We start from the raw sequence: 25,394 nt of genomic DNA, 5'->3' as shown, positions 1-25,394 counted from the left end.
AGAATTGCATTAATTAAAGTGTTTATATTCTGCTTTAACACTAGACTCACAAAGCAGCTTACGGTATAAAACAGTGGCCAATGTCCAGACTAAGGAAGCACTGGTGCAGCAATGCTATACGGGCACTAAGAACATAAGAACAGCCCTGCTGGATCAGGCCCAAGGCCCATCTAGTCTAGCATCCTGTTTCACACAGTGGCCCACCAGATGCCACTGGACGCCTACAGGCAGGAGTTGAGGGCATGCTCTCCCTCCTGCTGTTACTCACTTGCAACTGGTACCCAGAGGCACCCTGCCCCTGAGGCTGGAGGTGGCCTTTAGCCCTCCGACTAGTAGCCATCAATAGACCTCTCCTCCATGAAGTTATCCAAACCCCTCTTTAAGCCATCCAGGTTGTTGGCTGTCACCACATCTCGTGGCAGAGAATTCCACAAGTTGATCATGCGTTGTGTGAAAAAGTACTTTCGTTTGCTGGTCCTAGATTTCCTGGCAATCAATTTCATGGGATGACCCCTGGTTCTAGTGTTATGCCACTACAGGAGAGGGGCAATTTTCATTGATCTGCCTTTCCCTTTAAAGGTGACTGGCTAAAAAAAAAAAAAAAAAGTCCCTGAGTCAGTGGGCTTCAGAGGAAGTAAAAAAAAAAAAAAAAGCACCCCTCTGCCTAGAACTAGTACAACATTAGCAGCATGAGCACTGCATAAGTCTGGATGTCAGGCAATAAAATAGAATAAACACCCTCCCAAAAAACCCCAAACCACCCAAGTTTAAAACAAATTTATACCACAAAATGAAAAGCTAACAGCAGTTGTAAAAATACTATGTCAATCCTATAAATGGACCACCACTATGAACATCTGAATTCCAGTTAATGAGCTATCACTGACCATCACAGAAACATATAGTTGGGTGTCAACTGAATGTCTTTCTCAGTGGCTTTATGAAAATGGGAGAAGTCGTAGGCGTACAAGCCAGGAGCAACAGCCCAGCAGTAGAGCAGATGCTCTGCACACAGAAGGTCACAGATTTGATTCCCAACATCTCCTGTTAAAAGGAGCAAGCAGGGCAGCAAGCAGCGCTGAAAGACTTCTGCATGAAACTCTGGATAGCCACTGCCAGTCAAAGTAGACAATATTGAGCCAAATGGTCTAACTTGGTATAAAGCCGCTTCTTATGTTCATACATTAAAAAAGAATGAGGGATAAGATGGAATCCATTGGCACCTCACAGGATAATTCCCACATGGTGTAACAATAATCCACCACCACCACCTTCTGCTGCCTCCCTGGTGCTTTCCAGATTAGACCCTGCAATGGCGTCACGTCCTATCTTGGAAGTGTGCTTCCACACTTCCTGTATTGTGACACCGCAGTCCCTACACAGACAGCAGGGTGATTTTCACATTTTCAATGCCTTGTTTTGAATTTAATTGTTGCGATATAGAGCTAGGACATCGTATATCCAGCTAAGAAAGTTGCTGGGGGGGGGGTTGTTAGTTTCCGTGAGACTGCTCCCCCTGCTGTTTATGTTCCGAATATAACTTGCCTGAATGGAGGCATTTTGCTGCTGTTGAGCAGCAAGTCTGGAAAGTGCCCCCATCAGGTCGGACAGCACAGAAGGAACAGTACTGGAAAGCACCAAGAGATCCAGGTCAATGAGTGAGTCACACTCTCCTGTCTATCCCTCAACAAATACATCACCCTATCATGTAGGTCTGAAATGAGTCCCGATAACCCATTTCGTGTTAAATGAACAGATTCTTTCTATTATTACATTACCTTACGCATAAACAGCAAATTTGAGACCAAATCTACAATTTCTCAAATCTAATGGGTCTAGAGAATCTTTTGGGAGGTTAATCACACCCTCCTCTCTCAATCAGACATTTACTACCTTCCTGCAAAACCAACCAGTCCCACTTGGCTGGCTTTAACCAGTCGAGCAGGGCAAGGATCTAGAGCACAGATGGTAGGGCTACAAGCACAGGCCCACATTCTTATTGGCTGCAAGCACAGGCCCATATTCTCAGGCTGAAACAGCTGAAACTCATCCAGAATAGCTGGATAAGTGGAGGCCAAGGACACCTCTTGAGCAGAAAGTATACTCAAAGTAAGGTTTAAGTTGGAGTGGATACCAATGATTTTATCAGCAAAGTGCTTTACAAATATGTCAAATGGGCTACTAGCACTCCATTTTCTTGCTTCAAGGCTGAGATCAAAGAAAGCCTTCCACTATCTGGAAAAGGTCTGCTGGACAGTACTGTGCTGCGCTGGCAGAGAATTAGGAATGCTTGGCCATCACTGCTGCCACAGTGCAAGCATTTCCATGGGAGTTTGACTATGTTCAGTCAACTTCCTGGCTCACAGATCACATTTTAGACTTAAGTCTTTGTACTCTTTTAATAAGCAGGAAAAATAAAATCTGTCACTGGAGTCAAACACCTATCTTATTTCCAGGCAACACCACCGCTTCTAGTGCACCTGCCATTGCTGCAACTATTTTTTATTTGTGGCCTTCCATTCCTCCTTCATTGGTATAAATCAGACACTGTTGATTATTTGGTGCCTTTTTAGGCTCATGCGAGCAACCACTTTCCATGGTAGTCCATGGTGCAAGATGAACTTGATTACTATTCGTTCTTATTTTTCTTAAACACCAAGGACTAGATATTACTCTTAAAAATGAATGCTGAGCCATTTGTGGAGAAACCTCTAAAATCATTCAAAAAGCACTAGGACATCAAGATAAATAAAAACCATGTAAGTTGATAGCCATGTCAACAGCCACTGGCTTTTCATTAAAAAAGAAAAAGCCAACCCTTATAGATTCCAGAAATCTGCAGGGTTGCAACCTGCAAAAGGGAATACAAATCAGAAAGACAATAATCTCTGTGCCAATATTTAGAAAGCTCTTTGAGTTAAAGCCACTTAATCCTCAAGTAGCTAGAAAGGAGCAATATGCTAGGACTAGATGAGGTGGGGAAATTCTATTACAAGAATGTCAGAAAGTTCTCCACTACAAACAGCAGAAGTTAACAGATACCAACAACTGTGTGCTCACCATGAATACTAGACATTTCCCCCCATTGTAGTAAATCATCTCAGTAATCAGCCATAGGCTTGTAACAATTAAGGTTGTACATATTAGATATTTTTTATAATAAAACATTTCAATTTTGGCACCTGCCCAATTATTTCCGTTTTGGGAGAGAATGGAATGCAGACTTTACTGTTGTTTTTCTGTGCATCTAGCTCTTTCTAAGTTATTAGCCTGCATTAACTGTTCACTTCCATACATGCATCTTGTACTAGAACAAGAATATTCTTAGGCCAGCATGTTATAATGGAGAAATGAAAAATGCATCCCACCATCTCATTTTCCTCTCTCCTCCCTAACCTTTAGTAATACTAAATAATGTAACATCAAAGTCTTGGTGTGATAAGTTCCTGTACTTATCCTCTACTTCACTGGCTGCTAGTTCTGGAGCAGGGAACCCTGTGAACATGATGATGTCCCATTTTGCATTACTAACCATTACTGGGGAGAAAAGACAGAGGAGATGTGGGTGGCACCAGTAAGTCCATTAGAAGGTCTAGTTCTGGCCTTAAAGACGTGGGCAGGAAAAAGTCACTTTACACATTGAAGAATTTTTGCAAATATTTACATGTAACTGGCATGTAGTTTGTCGAATGTGACAATCTCTCTCTCTTACACACTTCCACACACACACAGTCATGCAACAAGGCATGAAGATCCCAAAACAGTAACTGGGGATGTACATCCCCAACTGCTTTGCCATGAGGATAGAAATGCATGTCTTCATCCACACCCTGTAATTCAAACATGGGCTGCACTAGACACTTCATATCGGGAAACACATCCACATCTGGTTATGTGGTTTTCAGTGCTTCAAGGCAATCAAGGCACAGAAGCTGCTTGCTAGAGCAAAACATCAGTGCAGTGCTTATGTGCTGGGAAGGTATGGCCCACTGTCTGGCCCACAGAGCATACATGCATAGCAGAAACCCCATGTGTGCAATTGTCAGGTGACAATTTACTTTACTTGAAGTTGCTCTATTTCGAAGTTCAAACACAGAAAAGTTAGTCATGTAACCCATGCAGTCTATTCCTATATGTCTCCTTCAAAACAGGACACTGAATTCAATGGGTTTTACTGCCATGTAAGAGTTGATAGAATTGCAAGCTTAAAAGGAATGTAATAGGAAATGTAGAAGAAAATGAAACAAGACAAATTGCTTTGTAAAATACCTAAGAAGATGCCCACCAATGCAAAAGAGTCTGACTAATCGGCATCAGGTGTGAACTGACCTGCCAGGAAAGTCCCCCCGCTTCTCCTAATTAATATATATCAACATTAAAAATGTGCAATGTGAACATTTCAAAACCAGACATGTTCCTAATGTTTAATTTCTTTGACCTATATTTATTTACCATCTACACTGAACATATTCAAACCACAAATCTAGAAGTCTACCCTTATATTTTGTGATTTTGTATTTTATCCATAATGAAGAGCTAAACCCTATTTTCTATTATTGATTATAGACCACCCCACAAAGGATAAGGAAAATACATTTGAGCTTAGATCTACTCCATACTTATCGCATATGTTTAGCACTGAAATTATAAAGGGATTATTAAGACAGACTATTCACACATCGTGTTGTATGTACATACTTGTTTTCAGCTGAGTGACTGTACACATGTTCATTGTAAAAGTCAACTTGAGATATCATGTATATGTGTATGTATTGAACATGGCTGTGTCTGAAGCTCTACACACATCTATATATGACTAAGGTAAAACAAAATCAAAGGTTTTTCATTCCTATTATATACTATATCATGGAACATGCAATTTAACCATTTATATATTGTTTTTAATTTGGTAGCATTATAATATGTAAACGAGTTTGGACAGGCTGTACCTCCTTAATCTACAGTGTTCTGCAGGACAGCCAACATCATTCTTGGTAGCTTGCCTTCCCAAATGAAATTAACAAACATTTTCTGCCAAGATGGCAATGTTTCTGAAGCTATCAAAACTGCACATTTCCAAAAACAGATAGAAATTTGGGAAGGATATTCATTTTAATGATGATGATTGCATCTTTGCCTAGACAAAATATGTTCTTTTCAGTTGCATCCATTTTTCTACATGGATCAAAAACATCGCTGTAAAAAGAAACCCTTGATGGATGCATCCGTACAGTTTTGCCTGAGCTTTTTATACAGAGCTTTAATGCCATCCAGAGAATGTCCATCTGTCCCAAACCTCTGCACTGTGGCAAAAATAAGTTGCCACTCTATCCTATCAAATGGTTTTTTTTCTGCATCAACACATAGCAGTGCAATACCTTTCTTTGATTTCCTATACTTGTTAATTACAGATAGGCCTCTTCTAGTTATTTGAAAATTGTTGGCCTGCTATAAAACCAATTGTTATCTTATTTAACCAGTTAACCAACTGAAATATATTGATGTTATAATTCTGGTTTAAAAGCAAAATGTTTAAAAGCAAAAAAAGAAAAAGAAAAAAAAAGCTTGTTTTGCTAGGGTCTATCTGTTTTATATGAGATTGTAGCATTTGTTTCATTCCAGAATATGTCTTGTCTCACAAAATTCATTAAAAATATTTTTGTAGCAGTTGAATCAAATTATTAGGAAAAGGTTTTATAAAAATATTCTATTGGCAAACCATCAGGACCTGGCATCTTATTTAATTTGGGTTTTAGAATGGTCTGACATACCTCTGCCTCAATTATTGCTGAACTGAATAACTGCTTGTCGATACTATTTAATCTAGGAGTGTCCAGATCTTGCAAAAGCTTCTAATAATTCTTAGATCTTCATTCTTCTGTATAGGTCTCTGAATGTTATTAGACATCATGGGAAGATAATCATTGTTTATGTTCTTTGCAATATAGTAACTAATAATTTATCTTCTTTACTTTTTCTAATTACTTTAGTTCCACAAAGCTTTATAGATTTAACATTAAAAGGAGAGAAGAAAATTAATTTTCTACATTATGACTGTTCTTATTATGTTGTTAATTCAAGTAGGCAAATATGTCCACCTATTTGATTTGCTGATAAAAATCTCTCTAGTGTAGGCTTTTCTTTGTTGGACCTTCCAATTTAAATCAAGTTAAATGCAGAATTCAAAAACATTACATGTAGCATTTAAGAAAAACTATTTGTTCAACTTTCCAATTGATTACCAAATAGAATTCTAATCTTTTAACAACAAAATCCTCCAATTTTTATCAATACTTCATGTTTTAGAAGTGACCTGTTCAAAAGCTATATGAACATGATGTGGAAAACATGTAAACAAATTTCCATTAAAGACGCAGAACAAGAAGTTCTAGGTTACATCAAAACAGAGGATACTACAGACCAGATGTTTCTTTAAACCAGGGAGGGAAAAGTTTGATGTGCTTCAGTTGCATGGTGTATATTTCATGCAGCTTTCCCAGTTCCAGAGCTAAACTTGTATTGTTTCCCAAATGTTTGCATATGCACTAATTATTCATCACTTTCCAAAACAATGACAGACTAATTATCCACCAGTAATTGCTGCCTCAACTGCTCCTTGACCTGAGCTGATGGAAAGAAGACCGTTTGCAACATTTTGTTCTTGTGTGGAAGGATACAGCCAAGGCTGGATGGTCTAAAATTATCATCATCAGCTGGTGTTTTGGTGCTTGCATAGTCAAGTCATAGCCACTGACTCACTATTTTCACTTCAGCTTCCCTCCATTTAAACATTTTTAAAAGAGCAGGAAAAACAAAATCCACATTTACATAACATTCATCTCTTCTTGCAGGGTGTTACAACATGGGTATGAAAAAATTCCTGGTTTTGAAACACTTGGTATGCACATCATATGACCATTCTCTCATGAAGCTTCCCAAAAAGCACTTTCTGCAACAACGCTTCGCATTTATATAATGCTTTGGAGTATTCAAAATGTTTGACATATACAACATTTTGCTTTAGAATATGCTCCCTACTGAAATAGGAGCATCTCTTAATCATTTTGTTTTCAAGAAGAACCTCAAGACTCTCCTGTTTTTGCAGGCTTTTAATCAGAATTAATTTTAATAATTTTTAAAACTTGTTTTAATATCTATTTTATTCTATTTTTATTGTCATGTATTTTAATTTGTAACTTTTAAATATTTTAAATTTTGTACACCGCCTAGAAATGTACATATCAGGCGGTATAGAAATATGATAGATAGATAGATAGATAGATATTTAGTAAAGTAGGCCAGCATTATTATCCTCATATTGCAGGGGAGGAGAGAGAGGAGAGCTGGTCTTGTGGTAGCAAGCATGACTTGTCCCCATAGCTAAGCAGGGTCTGCCCTGGCTGCATCTGAATGGGAGACTTGATAGCAATAGCACTTACATTTATAAAGCACTCTATAGCTGGAAGCTCTCTAAGCGGTTTACAATGATTTTTAGCATATTGCCCCCCAACATTCTGGGTACTCATTTTACCGACCTCGGAAGGATGGAAGGCTGAGTCAACCTTGAGCCCCTTGGTCAGGATCGAACTTGCAACCTTCTGGTTACAGGGCGGCAGTTTTACCACTGCACCACCAGGGGCTGATGTGTGAGCACTGCAAGATATTCCCCTCAGGAGATGGAGCCGCTCTGGGGAGAGCATCTAGGCTCCAAGTTCCCTCCCTGGATTCTCCAAGATAGGGCTGAGAGAGATTCCTGCCTGCAACCTTGGAGAAGCTGCTGCCGGTCTGTGAAGACAATACTGAGCTAGATAGACCAATGGTCTGACTCAGTATATGGCAGCTTCCTATGTTCCACCTCACAGACACTTCCCTACAGCAACCCACCAGGGCAAAAGTAATTCAGTGCACTCCCCATCCTACCAAGGGCTACATATACTCAGGGTTACACACTTGCCAGGAACTCCGGTTGCCTCTTATTGACTTTCAGGCAATTTTGTGAATCCGCCTTCATAGGAACATAGGAAGCTGTCATATACTGAGTCAGACCATTAGTCTATCTAGCTCAGTATTGTCTTCACAGACTGCCAGCAGCTTCTCCAAGTTTCAGGCAGGAATCTCTCTCAGCCCTTCTAGTCTCCCATTCATATGCAACCAGGGCAGACCTTGCTTATCTAAGGGTACAAGTCATGCTTGCTCATGGAGACTTTGTGGGGGAAAGAAGAAAGATTTGCTTGTTTGTAAAGCTGATTACTTTAAATCTTTCTCATGATTAAATTTGCCTCTACATTTATTTCAGTATTGGTCTCTGGAGTGTGGACTCTGGGAGAAATAGGAGAGGGTTACACATGTACAAGGGCGGCTCATGAACTCTCCTCCGGGGGCAGGGCGGTGGGCGGCTTCTTTAAGGAAAATGGAGCCGGTGCTCCGTGCCACCCAGCAGTGCCCCCCCCACTGGGGAATCGCCTCCACCACTCACCTGGCCGCTGGCGGGGGCTCACCTCCGGGGGAGCCAGGTGAGTGGCGGAGGCGATTCCCTGCTGCGGAGGCTGCTGGGCGGCATGGCGCACCGGCTCCATTTACCTTAAAGAAGCTGCCTGCCGCCACCCACCCGAAGGAGAGTTCACAAGCCGCCCCTGCACATGTTCCCAGCACAAGTCAGTACTTCTGCCTCTTTTCAGGAAGTCTGGACCCACTAACATTGAGTGGAGAATGTCGGTTCCTTCTGCCTTCCAACATTTGCCCAACATCTATAACCAACATAACCAACAGAAAAGGGCAGAAGAATCTGCTCATGTTGGGAGCATGCTGGGAACTTCCGGCTCCATCCTACTGACTTTGGGGTGTGAACCCACCCTGAGTGAAAAGAGCTTAGATGAGATCATTTGCATGTGTATTGCTGAGGTGACATTTGAACCCAGTTCACAAGAGGAACTGTAACAAGAGTGCCACGGCTGCAGGTTCTGCTTCCCAATAATTCTGTGAACTCTGGCCCTATTTACTTTCAGTGAGTCCATAGTCTATTGACAATTCCGGGGGGAAGCAGGGAGTATTTACCACTAACTTGGTTCTGCAGCGTATTTTGCTTTCCACTGGGTGTCCCAGCACTCCATTACATGAGTGTATTCTCAGGGCCTCAGAAACTAGAACTGGAAGATGGCTACATTGAAGTTTATCTCAGACCTGAAAGATAACCCCCTCACAGCAGTGATGAAGGGGGGAAACCTACTGCTAGCAGCTTGTGTTTGTGTGCGGGTACGGGGGTGAAATTGCTCTTTAAGGATAGGAAAGTAGCACAAATAAGAACATGGACTCCCAAGCAGTGCAACACTTGGCAACAAATGGCATAAAACAGATAGTTTAGAGGATTATATAATCCAGAAAGCAGTTATGCCATTCCAGTGGAGCAACCACCAAGATGTAGATAATCAGAAATTGCCAGCTTATCATACACTGTTAAAGTGTTACTGCATTCACTGGTTTTTCTTAGATTTCTATAATTGGTATGGATTCTCTGACGCTTTAAACCAACAGATGGAGAGGAGACTTTTCATCCATAGCTTGCCTAGGTCAGTTTATTACTTTGATATCTCAGTCAGACACTGAGATATCAATTACGCCCTCTTACTACTGCTTTGGAGCAAAGCTGTCCAAGCCCCATTCCCTGGGCCTCATAACAAATTCTGTCACAAACTTGGGGGGGGGGGCGTGAATTGACTGACGGATGGATAGATAGAACCTGTACTAGGGTAAAAGCAGCTGAGGGGAGCCAGAAAGAAAGTGGCAGGTGATTAAAAATGGAAATGGTGCCTTGGCCCTCTCCCGGCCCTCACCCCCCTCTCACTTTGTCTTGGTGAAACAGTGGTCAGACTTTGATGATAGGTGCTGGAGGAAGAATATGTAGTTCTGCCCTCAGTAACAATGCAGCAGCCAGTATCCTTGACACTTCCTAAGTGTTTTCCTTGCCAAAACATTCAGAAGAGTAATCAAGTCAAGCAGCATGACTTTCATCAAGCAAAGACAACCTGGAAGTTATTAGTAATAATTATACACAGGAAACTCTTGGCTCAAGTATGAATTCTGAGGCGCTCAGACTAAACTTTGCTTTGATTCAGTTTCCACATGTTTAAAACTAGGACCCCAAAACTGCCTAGCATGGTGATATTATGAAGGTGCTTCCCATTCAAGATTGTGAACAAATTGTATATATAGCCATAAGAAGAGGCAGTTCTGCTCTAGACAGGTGGGAAGTTTAGTGGATGGGGTGCTGGACAGGAACAACAGTCTAGGGAAAAAAGGCCCCAATCTCAGACTTGTCCTTAACTTTCTTTCTGATCAATCACTTCTATTCCTATCTTTCATTCATTTGTCTTTAGGGCACAAAATGTCTCTTCTTCTACAGTTTTGCACACAATCTACTATATCTGGGTCCTTAAACAAGATGGGATGGAATAATTAAGCTGCAACATTAGCACACTGCAAGAATAAAGATTGGGCTTTAAATCAATGGTGTTAATATACTCTGGAGGCAGCATATCTATTTTCCAGGATCAAGGCAGTAGTTTTAAAGCACAATGCATAATATGCCTAATGTGGGCTTCAAGTGAAGCCTGCATGCTGAAGCCTCTTTTAAAATGTTTCCTTTATACACCTTGATGATTGCAAGCATTTCCTGTAGTTTCTCACATTGCACCCTATTTTTGTTTTAAAACAAAACAAACAAAAGAAAAACACACAGATTTAACTTCAGACACTAACATTTTCACTCAACCGATTCCAGATTCCAGAGACAACTTTGTTCTTCAAGCCTAATTTTATAGCATCCTTTTGCCAAAACCACCAATCTCAATATCCATCTTTTCAGAGAATGAAAGTCTCGGGAGATTGTGTGTCCTCTTTGACATGTTACCACCAGAGGGGGCTGCAAGCTACTGCCGCTAAAGTCACAGAGGCTCATGCAAGTGTGAGAGTGCCAGAGACAGGATGTCCGCTGGATTACTCATAATTCAATTGAATGTCATGTTCAGTAAATGATGACGGGGAAAACATGCTGGGCTGGTTTTTATGGATCTTTCTTTGAAATGTCTTTGTTTGCAGTGAGAGCAAGGCTGTTCCACTAGGATGTGGAATGAACATGTTTACGCAAGACATGCTCAGGATGAAAAGCCTGCTGAACACTCAATGTGATCCTTCAGCATGATTATTAGTCTAGTGTGGAACAGTGGGTGGCACATTTCAGCAGCATTAATTCAGAAATTGGACGGGTGGGGGACTGGGGAGGAGGATACATGCATATGAATTCCAAAGCAAAAAAACTGAATTTGAAAGATGCTGTGAGAGGGAGGGAGTGAATGGAAAAGGTGGGCCTTTAGCACAGTGATTCACATACTGATGAGGCTTCAGTCGGATTTTCCATCACAGGCTGTGGGCAAAGAATTCAGAAGCAGCAGTTACAGAAGACCTGGACAGGACAGCTACGTGACCAATTGGAGCTGGTGGCGGGGGGAATAAGTCATCATCATCACTCAGCTTCAGGAAGGCCAGTTCAAGTCTCTCCCGAGATCAAAAATAAACCTTGGCATAGGCAGGGTAGCAGGGCTCTGCCCAATGTAATGTGACAGAATGGCAACCTTTTAAAAAAGCAGCATGCTCTTTTCAAACGAGATGCCGCTTCCCGGTTCAAATAGCAGATACCCAATCCCACGGCATGGGGGGCTGAAGAGCAGCAGTAGGAAAACGGCAGCTGCACTCGCAGCGCTGAGAGGAAGAAATGGCAAGCAGACGGAGGCTATTACAGTTATTTCCGAATAGTTTGGCACGCCTCTAATCAGAGCTTCTGTTCCCCTTTCCCCCTTTGCTCTTGGTTTACTGCTGTGTCATTGCTTCTGAAGGGCAGCAGCACAGACAATGGCTCAGCTTCCAACCTCCATTTCAGAAAAGTGCCCATCCTGCAAGTATTAAGGGTCCCGGCTGTGCCTATCACAAACACACACAGGGTACAATGACAGAAGGAAGCCAATTTTCCTGGTTTTTTGAAGTGCTTTCCAAAACTAAGGAGCTTTCCTGGGGCAGAAATGAAACAGTGGGGGTGAAAGATGCTTTGATTGTGCCAAATGATGCCTTGGTGAGGAAGGAAAAGGCCGAGTATTTCCTTAATGGAGATAGGCACAGTCCCCCACCCTACCACAAACCCAAAGGGGGAACTATTTGAATGAATAAAACATTCAAAAGTGCCTCCATAAAACACTCAAAAGTGGATACAAATGGAAGCATGAATAGCATACTTCATTTAGCCCTGTTTTATATAGTATTTTTAAAACACAGAATTGCAGTCCTGCAAATTACACCTTTCCCTGAAGAGTGTGCAAACATACCAGGAAAATTAGAGTGGCACCAAGTATACGCCAGTTTTGATTTTTAGGGGGCAGAAACCAGAAGCTATTTATTGGGATGGGATAGAAAGTTCTTCTGAAAAACACTTGTGTAAATATCTACCTTTGAAACATTTTGCTCAACACCATTTGCTTGCTGCTACTTTTGGCGGCATGTTTTCCATGACTGCTGTTTCCAGGGGCGTAACGATAGGGGGGGCAGGCAGGGCATGTGCCCTGGGCGCCACTCTGGTGGGTCACGTGGGGGGGCACAAAAAAGTGGCATGCCCCCCCGACCCCCCCCGGATCGCGTGGCGGTGGGGGATCGCCGAGTGCGGCGGTGGCGGCGGACCACCGAGTGCAGCAGAGCGACGCCGAGGCCTGCCTTCTGGCCTGGCGTCACTTCCCAACTGCGCAGGCGCCCCTGTGCAGTTGGGAAGCGACGCCAAGCCAGATGGCAGGCCTCGGTGTCGCTCTGCTGCACTCGGCGATCCGCCGCCACCACCACACTCAGCGATCCGCTGCCGCTCGCCAACGCCGTGCAATCTGCCGCCGCCCGCCGCGCTCAGGGGGCGCCGGCGCAGTTATGTGGGGTCTGGGGGGGCACAATTTCAGGGGCAGAGCTTGCCCTGGGCGCCGTTTCCCCCCGTTCCGCCACTGGCTGTTTCACATGAGTGACCCCAGCGCATCAGGGAGCATGTAGAGAACAGGCCGACATTACAGCGCTACCTAGCTGATCCAAGTTGGCTATGTGATGATGTCACTGGGGGTGTGAGGGCACTTGAGTGTATGGGCACTGTAAATGAATAAGCAATATTTCCGCAAAGAGCATCAAAAATCATCCAAAGGGGAAGGAATTGTTTCTGGCTCTGCTGAAAATATTGAGCAGTTTTTTGATCAGCTCTAGTGAAAACTACATCACAAACGCATGCCCTTGAAAGATACAGGGGCTATTCACACGACCTACCGGGTGGCCAGCGGGGGGGAGGCTCTGCAAACCTTGCCTTCCCCCAAGATGATTGTTTGGGGGTTGGTAGGAGCATGAAGCACACTCCCTCATGATCAGCTCTGCTCCAGGCAGCGCAGAGCAGGACTTGATGTCCCAGCCTCCGGGAATCCCACAGCGCACCATGCACCAAGCGCAGTGCACTGAGGGATTCCCCCAGGAGACGGGCACTCTAGGCGCCCATCTCCTGCTGCAAGCATCGCTGACACACAATCCCTGGCAGCTGGGTTAAGGGTGCATTTGTGCCCTTAGCCTCAGCTAAGAGCCAGGCTTCAGCACAGGGTTTGGCGCTGAGGCACCGCCAGGACCCGCGTGGATCCCAGCCGTTCTCACAGGCAGCCAAGCCAAGCCCAGGCTTGGCTGCTCGTGAGAAAGAGCCTCACAGACGTCTTTATTGCAACAGTAGGCGGATTATACGCAACCAGCATATTACATCCTCTACATGCTAGGGGTATGCACGGATGGGTTCATGCACTCCTGGGAGGCAGGGGAAGCCTTTAAGGGGCAGGGAGTGTGCCCTTACCTTCTCCACCACTTTCCCCCCACCAGTGCTGTGCCCCAAACTGCACATAAAAGGAGCACCGAACATGCACATCCCTACTATGTGCACAACTGAATGGCCTTCACTAGTGGCACTGCAAGCAGTATCAGGGTGAGTTTTACATCCACTTGCAATGCAGAATGTCGTGTTACTGTTAGGCAAAAGTACAGCCTTTTTCAAGCCTCTTTGCATATGCAGATCTTGCACGTCTTGAGATCAGATTCTAAGTATTTAAAATGCATCCATATCACATTTAAACAAAGTTTTAAATGTCACAAGTTCAAGTGGACTACATTAACCACAGTTAAATTATGCATATTTGCCTTAGTAAGCCTCTCTTGCTTATGCATCAGTCTTCTCCTGACAGGCCTTTCCATGCAATCAGTCAATAAAGCAACACAACCCTCAAACACCAGCAAGACCACTTCCTTCTTCCCTATATTTCCCCATCATTTAATAAACCATTATTATGTCTCTAGTTTTACATTTAGTTATCTTTTAAAATGGTGTGCTTCCTTTTTCCAATGCCAGAGCTGGTATGCCCCAAGATAAATTTTAAAATAGTGACTAGGCTCTCCCTGCTGCAGCAAAGTTACACACACACACACACACACACACACACACACACACACACACACACATTATGAGGGCATGAGATAGAGCAGAGGATTGCCTCACAAAGCCTAAAATGGGCTTACATTCACTGATTAGACGTCCCGGATGCATGCAGGTCAGATCATCATCATGAATAAACGGATGCAATTTCTTCGACTTCAGAGAAAACCATGGAACAAAGCCAATATGAAATGAGATTCTGACCCCCATAGTTTTTAACCATTCTTTGAAAATGTGTGTGTGGCAGCGGGGGGGTGGGGGGAGCTTTCCTTTTCTTAATATGGACATCTGCTCTGCCTGCATTGGTGCTAGACTCCCCCCAACAGGGATGGTTGGTTTTATGCCATATCTTGCAGCCCATGATACCACAACATTGTTTGGGAAGCTCAACTATGGTTCAGTATGGTGTCTAAATTGACAGTGGTTTGTTTTATTTATTACCTGTTTATCCAGCCGTTCCTCCATGGAATCCAAGATGCCATAAAAGGTTCTCCCTCCACTCCACTTTATTCTCTCAATAACCCTTTGAGATAGGTTAGGCTGAGAAAGTGTTACTGGCCTAAGGTCATCCAGAGAGCTAAATGGCTAAGTGGGGACTTGAATCTGGGTCACAGTTACGACTGGTCAGCAAACCTGTATCAGAAACTGTGTGCTGAAGTGGGTTGCAAACCAGGCATGCTGTGCACATAAGCAGCCCAACCCAGACCAGGGCAGCCCAACCTGGGTTGGGCTGCTCATAGGCAGCGCCGGAATCAAGGAAGATCCTGGCACTGCTGCCTCTGCCACAAACCCCACTTTTAACCCCAGCCCTTATCTGGGGTTAGAGGGTGTGTACGTGCTCAGACTGTACACAGTGCACGGCTGCACGTCGTACGGTACATTGTGGGATAACTAGAGGCTGGGACTCATTTTCCTGACCTCCGGAACACTGCACAGCTCGCAGCAGTGCCAATCATGTTACCCCCTGCTCTTATTCTGTGGATCATCTGGGGGGAAGGTAGGTCTGACCCTGCCTCCCCACCCCCACCCTCCCTGCTGCTGCCCCTGTCATGTGAAAGACCTCTTCATTTGGCTCTAAACTATGATTAGAGCAAACAGAAGCCCTGTTCACAAGTTATGTTCAACGTATGTGCAATTTTGTCCAGCACATATACAATCTGTGTACAGTGTACACAGGTACAGTTATTCATGTTATGTTCAACACATGTAGTGCACTAGGCTTCCTATCTGTACAATGCATTTAAAGGGGCCTCCACCTAGGTTCCCTTTTAACATGTGTAGGGATGTGCCCAAACCATGCTTTGAAGTGCAGTTTGAGTGCTTGTAGGGAAATTTGATAGGGAACATTAAGCAAAAGGAGAGCAGGTCCTTACCTGCTCTTCACCGCCCCATTCAGCTTCCTGCTAGGGCTTTCCCAATAACCCCCCGCATGGCATCAGCAGATACATGGTGTCCGCACATGCATGGGAACCATTTGCATAGTCAGCAACACGAGACTAACCACACAAATGGCACCTGCGCATGCACGGGCACCATGTGCATGCTAATGCTGCACAGGTAGTTACTGCGATGCGCACCACCCCAGCAGGAGGCTGAACGTACATGCATACAGACATCCGAATGCAGATACAACTTGCTGTCTAAATAAGGCTTGTAATTTGTTGCAATGTCTGGATTGAGCCACTACTTTTCCCCACAGAGAATCATCCCCTGCTTTTTCAATGCAGGCTGCCTTCAGTACTCCCACCTGGGTCAAAAGCTTGGGAGTACTGCAAATTAAGGGCCAGTTTTCACTGCAGCTACTATACAGTTCCACAATTATACTAAGTGTGTGAGACTTGCTGCCATAATGAGCATCACTATAGCCACCAGTCAGGCAACCCATCAGCTACTGCACTCTACCCCTCCAAAATAAGTGGGATTTAAACACCTCATGGAAAGACTGTGGGATTGAGATCCAATTCTAGGCACTCAAGAAAAGCTGTACATTTCAGACAGCCTTTCAGTTGGTCACAGACATTCAAACAGGGCTATAAGACCCAAGGGACCACCTCATTAATTCGTGCTTTTAATGGTGCTCACTGAGACTGTTAATTATTTCTTACTAGCTGCTAATTGTTTTTCTTGGACATCCAGATCTCTGGACTTGCAATGCACCAAGTGCAGCAGAATCTTCCCAATTTGTGAAGGAAAAGAGCAAGCAACCTCTCTTCTGTGGGAATATGAGTTACAAACCCAGAATCTAGAGTGACAAGTAGCAAAGCAGCAGTATCTTTACTAGTTCTCCAGAAGAGGACATTTCAGCAGGTGAGCTTTCCTCACCCCTGCATGACAAGCTCTACTTGTCAAAAAAAAAAACCCAACAAGGCAGCACTGCCCTCCATTGCATCTGATTGCCCTCCCAGAATGTGAAATCTGAATTTCAGAATTACACAATCATACAGCACTCCGACCTTCTGCCTTCTGTTCATCATTGGGAGTCATGTATACAATTAAGGGAAATAGCAGCAATTGCACTTCTTTCATGGCCACATCAGCACACCCTTCAGGAATTAATCAGTACCCCACACCAATGGGAACAGCAATGCTGGAGTCATGGGAGTCAATTAAGACCAATGCTATTAAATGTGTTAATGCCAGGGCTTGTTCATGACCGGTACTTGCTGCTTTGATATTGTAATCTCAGTCATCCACCACCACGGGAGTCTGTATCCCAGCATCCCTTGCAACTTTTCAAACTGGTATTTCGATTCAGACTATGAGGCACTGTCTCATGAACCATTATGAAACGGAAGGCACTGCAAACAGAAGAGCACCTGGCTCCTCTCTGCCTTGGGCCTTGGGTCAGTAAATATCTCTTGTTCCAGCAAAAGGGAGAAGAGAGCATACCAGCCAGGCAAGTGACTCTCCATACGACTGCAATGGAAAGGTGTCAGGCTTCTATGCTGCTGGACCTGCTGCAGGAGAGAGGGGAGGGGGACCAGGGAATTTAGCCATGTCATAGGAGGGGACGGGGGACAGCAGCAGACTGTAATAGCCACTTCTGGGGCAGAGACTTCTTCCATCCGCACCCGCTTAGGAACATCGCTGCTGAGGAGGAGAGTGAATACATTGGGGCTTGATAAATGGGAGGAGTCAGCCATGACCAGGAGGGAAGTAGAACATCAGCCAGCTCTTATCATCAGCTCTGGGACAAGGAACTCGTACTTCTCAGCACCCACAGCAGGCTCCATTGAGGGAGAGCAGCAGGAGCGACCAGCGGCCCCAGAGGAGGGCTTCTTCCATTGGTCCCCTTAGGAGCATCACTGCTGAGGAGCAAAGTAACTAATGCTATTGAGATTTTCTGATATATTGTTATATATGTAATATTTGTAAACTGCCTTGGGGTCCAGGGACAAAGAGCAGTATATAAATGTAAAAACGAAAAATAAAATAAAACATGTTACGGTAAATTTGACTATACTCATTGTGATTTACTCCCAACCCAAGTAAACTTGCTTAGGAACATAATAGAAGTGTGCTACAGCATAGGGTCCCTCATGATCCTCACTCTGATATGATTCTGTACATTACTTAATTTACCTGCAGCTGAGAAGAGGGTAGGTTGTTTTCTCTCCCTCCACATTCTCTTCCCCATCCTTTGCAGAGAGGAGAGCTGGTCTTGTGGTAGCAAGCATGACTTGTCCCCCTAGCTAAGCAGGGTCCACCCTGGTTTGCATTTGAATGGGAGACTAGAAGTGTGAGCACTGTAAGATATTCCCAACAGACCAATTTTATTTGGAAATTATGCTGACCAATTTTAAACCTGTAATTTCAGATAATGTGGCAAAGTTCTGTTTCATGGCGTCGAAGCTCCGTAAAGACTGTATTAGTAATTTGAACAGTTAGTGATTTTGTAAACTTTGAAACTTCCTGAATTTTCTTATTAATGCTATTAATTGTTATTGTTTGTTAATCTGGTCTGTGACTGCAATAAACTTACAACTACTACTACTACCACCACCACCACCACCACCATCACCATCACCCTTCAGGGGATGGAGCCACTCTGGGAAGAGCAGAAAGTTTCAAGTTCCCTCCCTGGCTTCTCCAAGATAGGGCTGATAGAGAGTCCTGCCCGCAACCTTGGAGAAGCCACTGCCAGTCTGTGAAGGCAATACTGAGCTAGATAGACCAATGGTCTGACTCAGTATATGGCAGCTTCCTATGTTCCTATGTTCCACATCCAATGAACAATGGCTATGCATTACGGCTTTGTGGAAACTGCACAGATTGATACCATTTGCCTAACATGGGTAAAATGATTGCTCCAGGGCAAAAGTGCTGAACTGGACAGAGGTAATAATCCATGTAGATTAACTGGCAGAGAATAGTTTGGACCTCACAGTATTGTTCCACTCACGTTTCCTATACCCTTTAATCTGCATCTTGCAGCAAAGCAGTAATGCAGCTCGGCTTTGCCACTGAAATAACAGCTGGAGTCTACAGTAATTAAAAACATGTTAAGAGTTTGTCAGGCATTCTTCATTTTTAACTGTGTTCCAAATGTGATGTATTGTATACAGCTTTGCAGACTAGCACAATCAATTGCAGTCCCCAAATCCCACCCTCCTTCTCATCAATCCTCAGTATCAGTTTTTATGGATATACTATACTCTTCACACTATGAGATTAAGGACACTGTAAGTCCAGGAACAGGAAGAGAGAGATTTCTGAAGGGATGGGGGGAAGCAGTCTTACTTGCAATCATGTTTCTCAATTTCAAAGTGAGGATTGAAGTTGAGGATAATCTTCTGATTGGGTTCGGGGGCATAAATGATCCATTCACAGTTCTGATGCGAGGGGTAGTCCTGTGGGTAGCCAGGTGAAGTGATGTAGCCAGCATCTTTGGAATTCAAACGGCCCCCACACGATTGAGCTAAAAACAAAACAAATCATAAAATAAATACAGTAGCTGAAATTGGTTATGAACTACAAACAAATTACAATTTATTCTTATGGGTTTGTACCAGTGGATGCCTAGACTGTTGTTGACTGTGGTTTTTTGTTTCTACATTTAACATACTTTTTATTTACAACCATGTCATCCCCAAATACAAAGCAATCTCTGGACACTCAGAGTGAAGCTGATTGCTATATACACAACAATCCTCCCCACACACGGACACATACCACATCGTACACAGACCCGAAAAAAGGAACAGCTATAAATAAGCCCACCTACGCCATTTCAGACTTTTTTCAAACAGACATCTAAAATTATTTGGAAATGGAACTGGCTTTATTTCCTCCCTTCTGTTAGCTCTTTTACAAGGATTTATATGGCTTTCTTCCATTCTTACCCTAACAGCACCTCACAGACATTATTAGATCCAAACTTAACAATAACTCTGTCTCCCTTGCAAAGAAAGACACTGTTATAACCCTTGCTTTACAAAAAAGGAATGCACAGGTAGAGAAGCCAAACAGCCCATAAAAAATTGGATGTGTTTGATGAAATTAGTCCCAGTCCTACCTTCACCCTGTTTTCCTTGCTCCTGTAGGGCCCTCTCCCCACCCTGTCTGTTGCCTTTCCAGAGTTCAGGGACTTGGTACCGTTCACATATTAGCCACTGCTACCACATTTCCATCCTTAACTGGCATTTTGTTCTAGGGAAGGGACCTCTGCATGGATCTCTAGCACAAAACAGTTCAGATGCCTTCTCACCTTTCAGGAGCACCATTGCAGGGAGTGATCTCAGGGAGGAGGAATTTCTCCAGAGGAATTCAGCAAGATCCAAAGGTCTGCTCTTGGATACATTAACAGTTAAACTGAACAAAAGTAGTAGAATGGTTTGAATTGTTTTCTTTTTTTTATACTTCATGGTAATTATAACAATGTTATCAATATAAAACAATGTCTTTCTTTTCTTTTCTTTTCTTTTCTTTTCTTTTCTTTTCTTTTCTTTTCTTTTCTTTTCTTTTCTTTTCTTTTCTTTTCTTAGCAAAGGGACTTGTGTTTTTGGCATGTATGCCTACCAAGTATGCAGGCCTATTTAACTGTTCAGTAGACTAAGCAAGGCTGTGGGCAGTACCAGAAATATAGTGCTCCTCCTAAAGAACAATCACATGCGGCCTAAACACACAGTTTGCCCAAACACTGTTCGTGCAACCCTGAAGGGATTGGGAAACAACCTGGATGCTTACAAAGCCATGTCCTGGCCCTTTACAGGCTAGCATCCTGGACAAATATCCACCCTGCTCAACATCAAAGCTGGCTCTGTGAGAAGCTCTCAGTGTCTCATGCAGGCCTACACTGGAGGTTTCTGGCACTGCTCCGAATGGCTTCCAGATCACATCTCGACATCCCTTGTCTGAGTTTCAACCACAAGACTGCACTTCCACACCCCTCTCCAGCTCCCTTCCAAATCTTTCTCCCTCTTGGCTTTCCCTTCATCGCTTTCCCATCTCCTCCAACATTTCAAACTAAGCAGTTGGAATTAAAGACTGCAGTAATCAACAGTGGTGGTTTTTGTGGCACTGGCCCACAAATAGCCTGCTAACAATTACATCTTGAGTGAGGAAAGCACTTTCAACCCTTGGTTATAACAACAGACCCTAGAGGGTGATTTCATCTTCAAGAAAACATTTCATCTTATGAATGCCACAAATCTGATTTATTATTTCATTACTGACTGAGAGTAAAAAATCTGCATCATACACACAATTGATAACATGCTAAAGAATCCCAACAACACCCACTTTCCCTACATAATCCATCTATATGGCAAATGGCTTTTATTTTCCCTAGGCCCATCAAAAGTCACATAGCTGAACTGCAGTGCCATTGCCACCAGCAGATGGTGTTGCCCTGTAGGAATTCCCATGTAGGAGGTCCTTGATTTATTCTACGTTCTTCAAGTGGCTATGGACCTAGGAGTTGTGGATAATGGAAGAGAGAGAACTGCTTAAGTAGCCCTTTATTCATTCAGACACAAAACAGTGAAGTGATGTCTCTCTCGCAATCAAATCCTTGACTCAGAGACATTGTTTTCTGCATCATCAAACCTGAAGACAGGAATGTAGAACAATAAAGCAAACACTTTGTGCAGGTCTGTGTTATGCAGGAGATCTATAGTTGCAACCCTAAGCATCTGAGGAAGTGGACCCCAATGAAATAGTAAGGCTCTCCACACGAGCAATGTGGAGAGCTGTGAGATGGTTTGCGGGAAGAGCAGGCTTGGCTCGCTCTTCCCGCACATGAGCTATCAGCTCGCCCTGGGCGGCCAGATTGGCCGCTCACATGATTACCAGCTCCGTCACGGAGCTGGTTGGGGCAGTGGGGATCAGGGGCCTCCTGGCCCCTGGAGTTCCCAGAATGCCCCTTGCGAGTGCAAAGGGCATTCTGGGGAGCCCCTGATGCAGAGAGGCTTATTGTAGCCTCCCGGTTGGGGGTCTCCTCGTGAGTTGCTGCGCCGTGGAGCCGCACCACAGAGACACACAATCCAATAAACAGGGCTAGCAGAGCACTCTCTCCACTAACCTAGTTTAAGGGGAAGGGCATTTAGGGAGGCTTGTCATTGTAGCACACAACCAGGTGAAACCAGGCTAGGTTCCCTTAGCCCGGTTTCACCTGGTCGTGGGAATAGCCTCATTGTATCTGAGGTTAGGATTACTCTGTTAGTAGGTTTGCCAGGTTGCAACTCTGTGCCTTTAATCCACTCCACTCCCCACCCCACCCCATCCCCCCCTGCATGTATTGGGAGACTTCTTTCCACTCTGAATTTGGACCTGTCATCTATCCACTTCTGCCAGAAGGAGCAGGACCGCAAGGCTAGAGTCCAAAGGGCCATACACACAATGCCACACCAGGATTTTTCTGCCTCACTTCCAACTGAAGACCTCACACTCCCTCTCAAAGGTTGCTACTTAAGGACAAGGGATTTTCCAGAGTCAGATTTAGAGTGAAACTCAAGGGATTTTCCAGAGTGAGGTTGCATGACATGCAAGGGAATGTAGCTGGAAGGAAAAACCTGGCAACCCAGTTCCCCAACCATACCCCGTGTGCACACAAAAACACTTGTGATCTTGGCCCCAAAACACTTGTGATCTTGGCCCAAATGAACCACACAGCAGGCAGGGTGGGGAGAGCAGATAACAGGAATAGTGGGAGAAGAGGAATGAGCTGGAGAAGCCACAGATGCTTTACCTCCCATTGCATAGAGGAACAGGGATTAAAGGTACAGAATACATTGTCAATTTGAAAGCTGGCAACCTTAGGGCATTTTCCGGACTATGAGCTCTGCAATGGGTAAAGAATTGCAAAGTGTGACAGAATAGTGCAACGGTTTAAAACCAAGAGTAAAGTGTTATTCAATGCTTCGTTGTAGGCTGGTGCCCATTCATACTTTCTGTCCATTGCAACCTGTCTTCAAGGTCCATATTCTCCTTGAAACGCATTTATCTGCCCCTCCTCCTGCTCCATTTGGTCCAATGGAGTTGCGGAGTGGGGGGAGGGGCAGGGCGGTGACATGATTTTTTTTGGGGGGGGGGGTAACTTCTCAGCTGCCTTGCGCAAATCGGCCTGCAGGGGGAAGTGCCATTCCAGAACAAAAATCTAACTTTGTCTTGCATCATTCCAGTTTTGCAAAAGCAATAACTGGGGAATTTTTTTATTTTTTTTTAATGGGGAGTGGGTTATGTAAGGAGATCCTTTGGAGTGACAAAACAAGGGAAGAGCTTATTGAGGGGTGGGGAAAGGTAATCCTGTGGAGATCCAGGAAGGGGGACAGACAGGAACTGGCACGCTTCCAGAGAAATACATGCATACATACATAGGAGGGAGGAGGCAGAAGGGAGGCGAGCGCTCCTCCAGTGATGGCTGTGGGATTGCACAGAAGTAAATGAAGCATGATTCAATTCAATGGGCTTCCTTTTAAGTAAGTTACTGTTCTCTCTCCCTGCCCTTTGTCTTGTAGTAAGCAAGTGGGATTGCACAGAAGTAAATGATTTAGTTCAATGGGCTTCCTCTTCAGTAACTGTGCACACGAAAGGGTTGGATTCAGAAATCTGCTCAACTGCACTAGTATGAGTCTCTGGCCAAAGTAGCCAGACTACACAAGGGGGACTGCACAAAAGAACCCTGGTAGAAAAATAATAATAGAAAATAATAGAATCATAATTTTTTTTAAAAAAAAAGTCCATTCTCCTCCCTTTCCCTCCCTTTCCCTTCTGTGTTGACAAGCTCAAGTTATACTGGAAGCAAGCAGAGGATGAGGGAGGTGTGGCGTTTGGGATGTGTGGGAAGGAAAGGAGATTTCTCCCTGCCTGTTTCTCTTCCCATGGCAAGTGGGTGGAGGAAGCAAGCACAGGTGGGAGGCAGGCAAAGAACTGTCCATACTGCAACACGCTGCAATGCATAAACTCCATTGCAAGCCTCCCTACCACGGAAAAAGAGAGCTACTTTCCTGCAACACTATTACCACATTATAGGCCATAAGACATCATTAAAGTTCAAAAGAAGGCATTGGAAATATGGATGGCACCCTGCTGACAGCGCAGCGAGCGCAATGTCAAAAACACTGGCAATACAGAGGGGCACTTATGGGACACGTAGCAGCAGCGTGTAATCTGGAAAACGCCCAGGAGTGAGGGAGTCTGCCGATCCTTAGGAAGCTTAGATTGTCACACACCTCATTCTGAACAACTGATGTGGGCCCTTAACACGAGGGATGTGCCAAGACGCGTTTCAGATGTCTGAAACACGAACACCTCCCTTTAAAAATCGAGGGCTTACACAGCCCCATTAAAGCGGTGGAGAGCAGATCTGTAACTGCTCCCATTCCTCTCGCCACCATTGCCACCATCCCGGCACTCCCCCAGCTATGCCAAAGCACCAGCAGGGCATCTCCCAGCTGCCCCTGCATGGTGCCAGCACACACATGGCTGCCACACACGCACAGAGGCCATGCGCATGCTGGTGCCACTCGGGGCAGCTGGGAAATGCCCCGCTGGTGCGCGGACATAGCTGGCGGGGTGCTGGGATGGCAGCAATGGCGGTGAGAGGAATGGGAGCAGGTACGGACCTGCTCTCCTCCGCTTTAAAGGGGTTGTGTAAGCCCTCAAATTTAAAGGGAGGTGCCTGAAATTCAGACAGCCAAATCGCATTTTGGCACATCCCTAATTAACACAAGTGACATCTTGGGAGAAATGGTGGATTTAGTGTTTCCACAACATAACACATAAGAACATAAGAACAGCCCTGCTGGATCAGGCCCCAAATGGCCCATCGAGTCCAGCATCCGTGTGTATGTGAGGTGTGCGGGGGACAGAGGATGAAGGAAAGGGGCCCTAACTGCTGTCAGAGGTGGCAAAAAGGGTTGGCAAGCCGCGCATGTGCAAAAGGCCTCTGCGAGGCCTGGCATGACCCACAGCCTCACAGAGGCCTTTTGCACATGCGTGTTGGCTACCACACCGTTTTTAGCAAAAGGCACAAGGGGTGCATTGTGAAGGCCAGCGGCGGGAGGGGGAACCTCAGCGAACACACACACACAGCCTCTACGATCATTTTAAAGGTAATTTTTAAAAATTAAGTATTTAAAATTCACAACCCCCCGCCGAACCATCAGGGTGGTTTTGGTTCTGGGGGCTATCAAGCCGGATGGTGTTTGTTATTTAAAATTCACCCCCCCCCGCTGAACCATCAGGGTGGTTTTGGTTCTGGGGACTATCAAGCCGGATGGTGTTTGGTCCGGGGTCAAACCATCAAACTCCTGAACCAAAACCACAAACCTCGAACCCCCAAACCTGTCTGTACATCCCTAATGTAGGGTTCTCTACATGTGACTTGGAGTCTTCCTTTAGGAACATAGGAAGCTGCCATATA

The 25,394-nt window shown here is 44.5% G+C and overlaps 1 protein-coding gene across 3 annotated transcripts in view; it reads right to left on the bottom strand.

Annotated features, from left to right (window-relative positions):
• The window catches only part of NRP2 (neuropilin 2), a 261,021-nt gene that overhangs the window by 180,070 nt on the left and 55,557 nt on the right, over positions 1–25,394 (bottom strand). The window contains exons 1-2 of one of the 3 annotated variants that reach the window (XM_053281625.1): positions 20,238–21,547; positions 19,271–19,448 (exon numbers count right to left, since the gene is read on the bottom strand). In XM_053281625.1, coding sequence (XP_053137600.1) covers positions 19,271–19,448; positions 20,238–20,538 — 479 coding nt within the window. In that variant the 5' untranslated portion in view covers positions 20,539–21,547. Of the gene's footprint in view, positions 1–19,270; positions 19,449–20,237; positions 21,548–25,394 lie in introns of those variants that run through there. The other 2 variants (XM_053281633.1, XM_053281642.1) reach the window with 2 other exon arrangements.

The sequence above is a fragment of the Hemicordylus capensis genome, chromosome 1 (assembly GCF_027244095.1).
Source record: "Hemicordylus capensis ecotype Gifberg chromosome 1, rHemCap1.1.pri, whole genome shotgun sequence".
Classification (NCBI taxonomy): domain Eukaryota; kingdom Metazoa; phylum Chordata; class Lepidosauria; order Squamata; family Cordylidae; genus Hemicordylus; species Hemicordylus capensis.
Note: the sequence above shows the minus strand (reverse complement) of the source record. Positions and strands in the feature narration are given on the sequence as shown.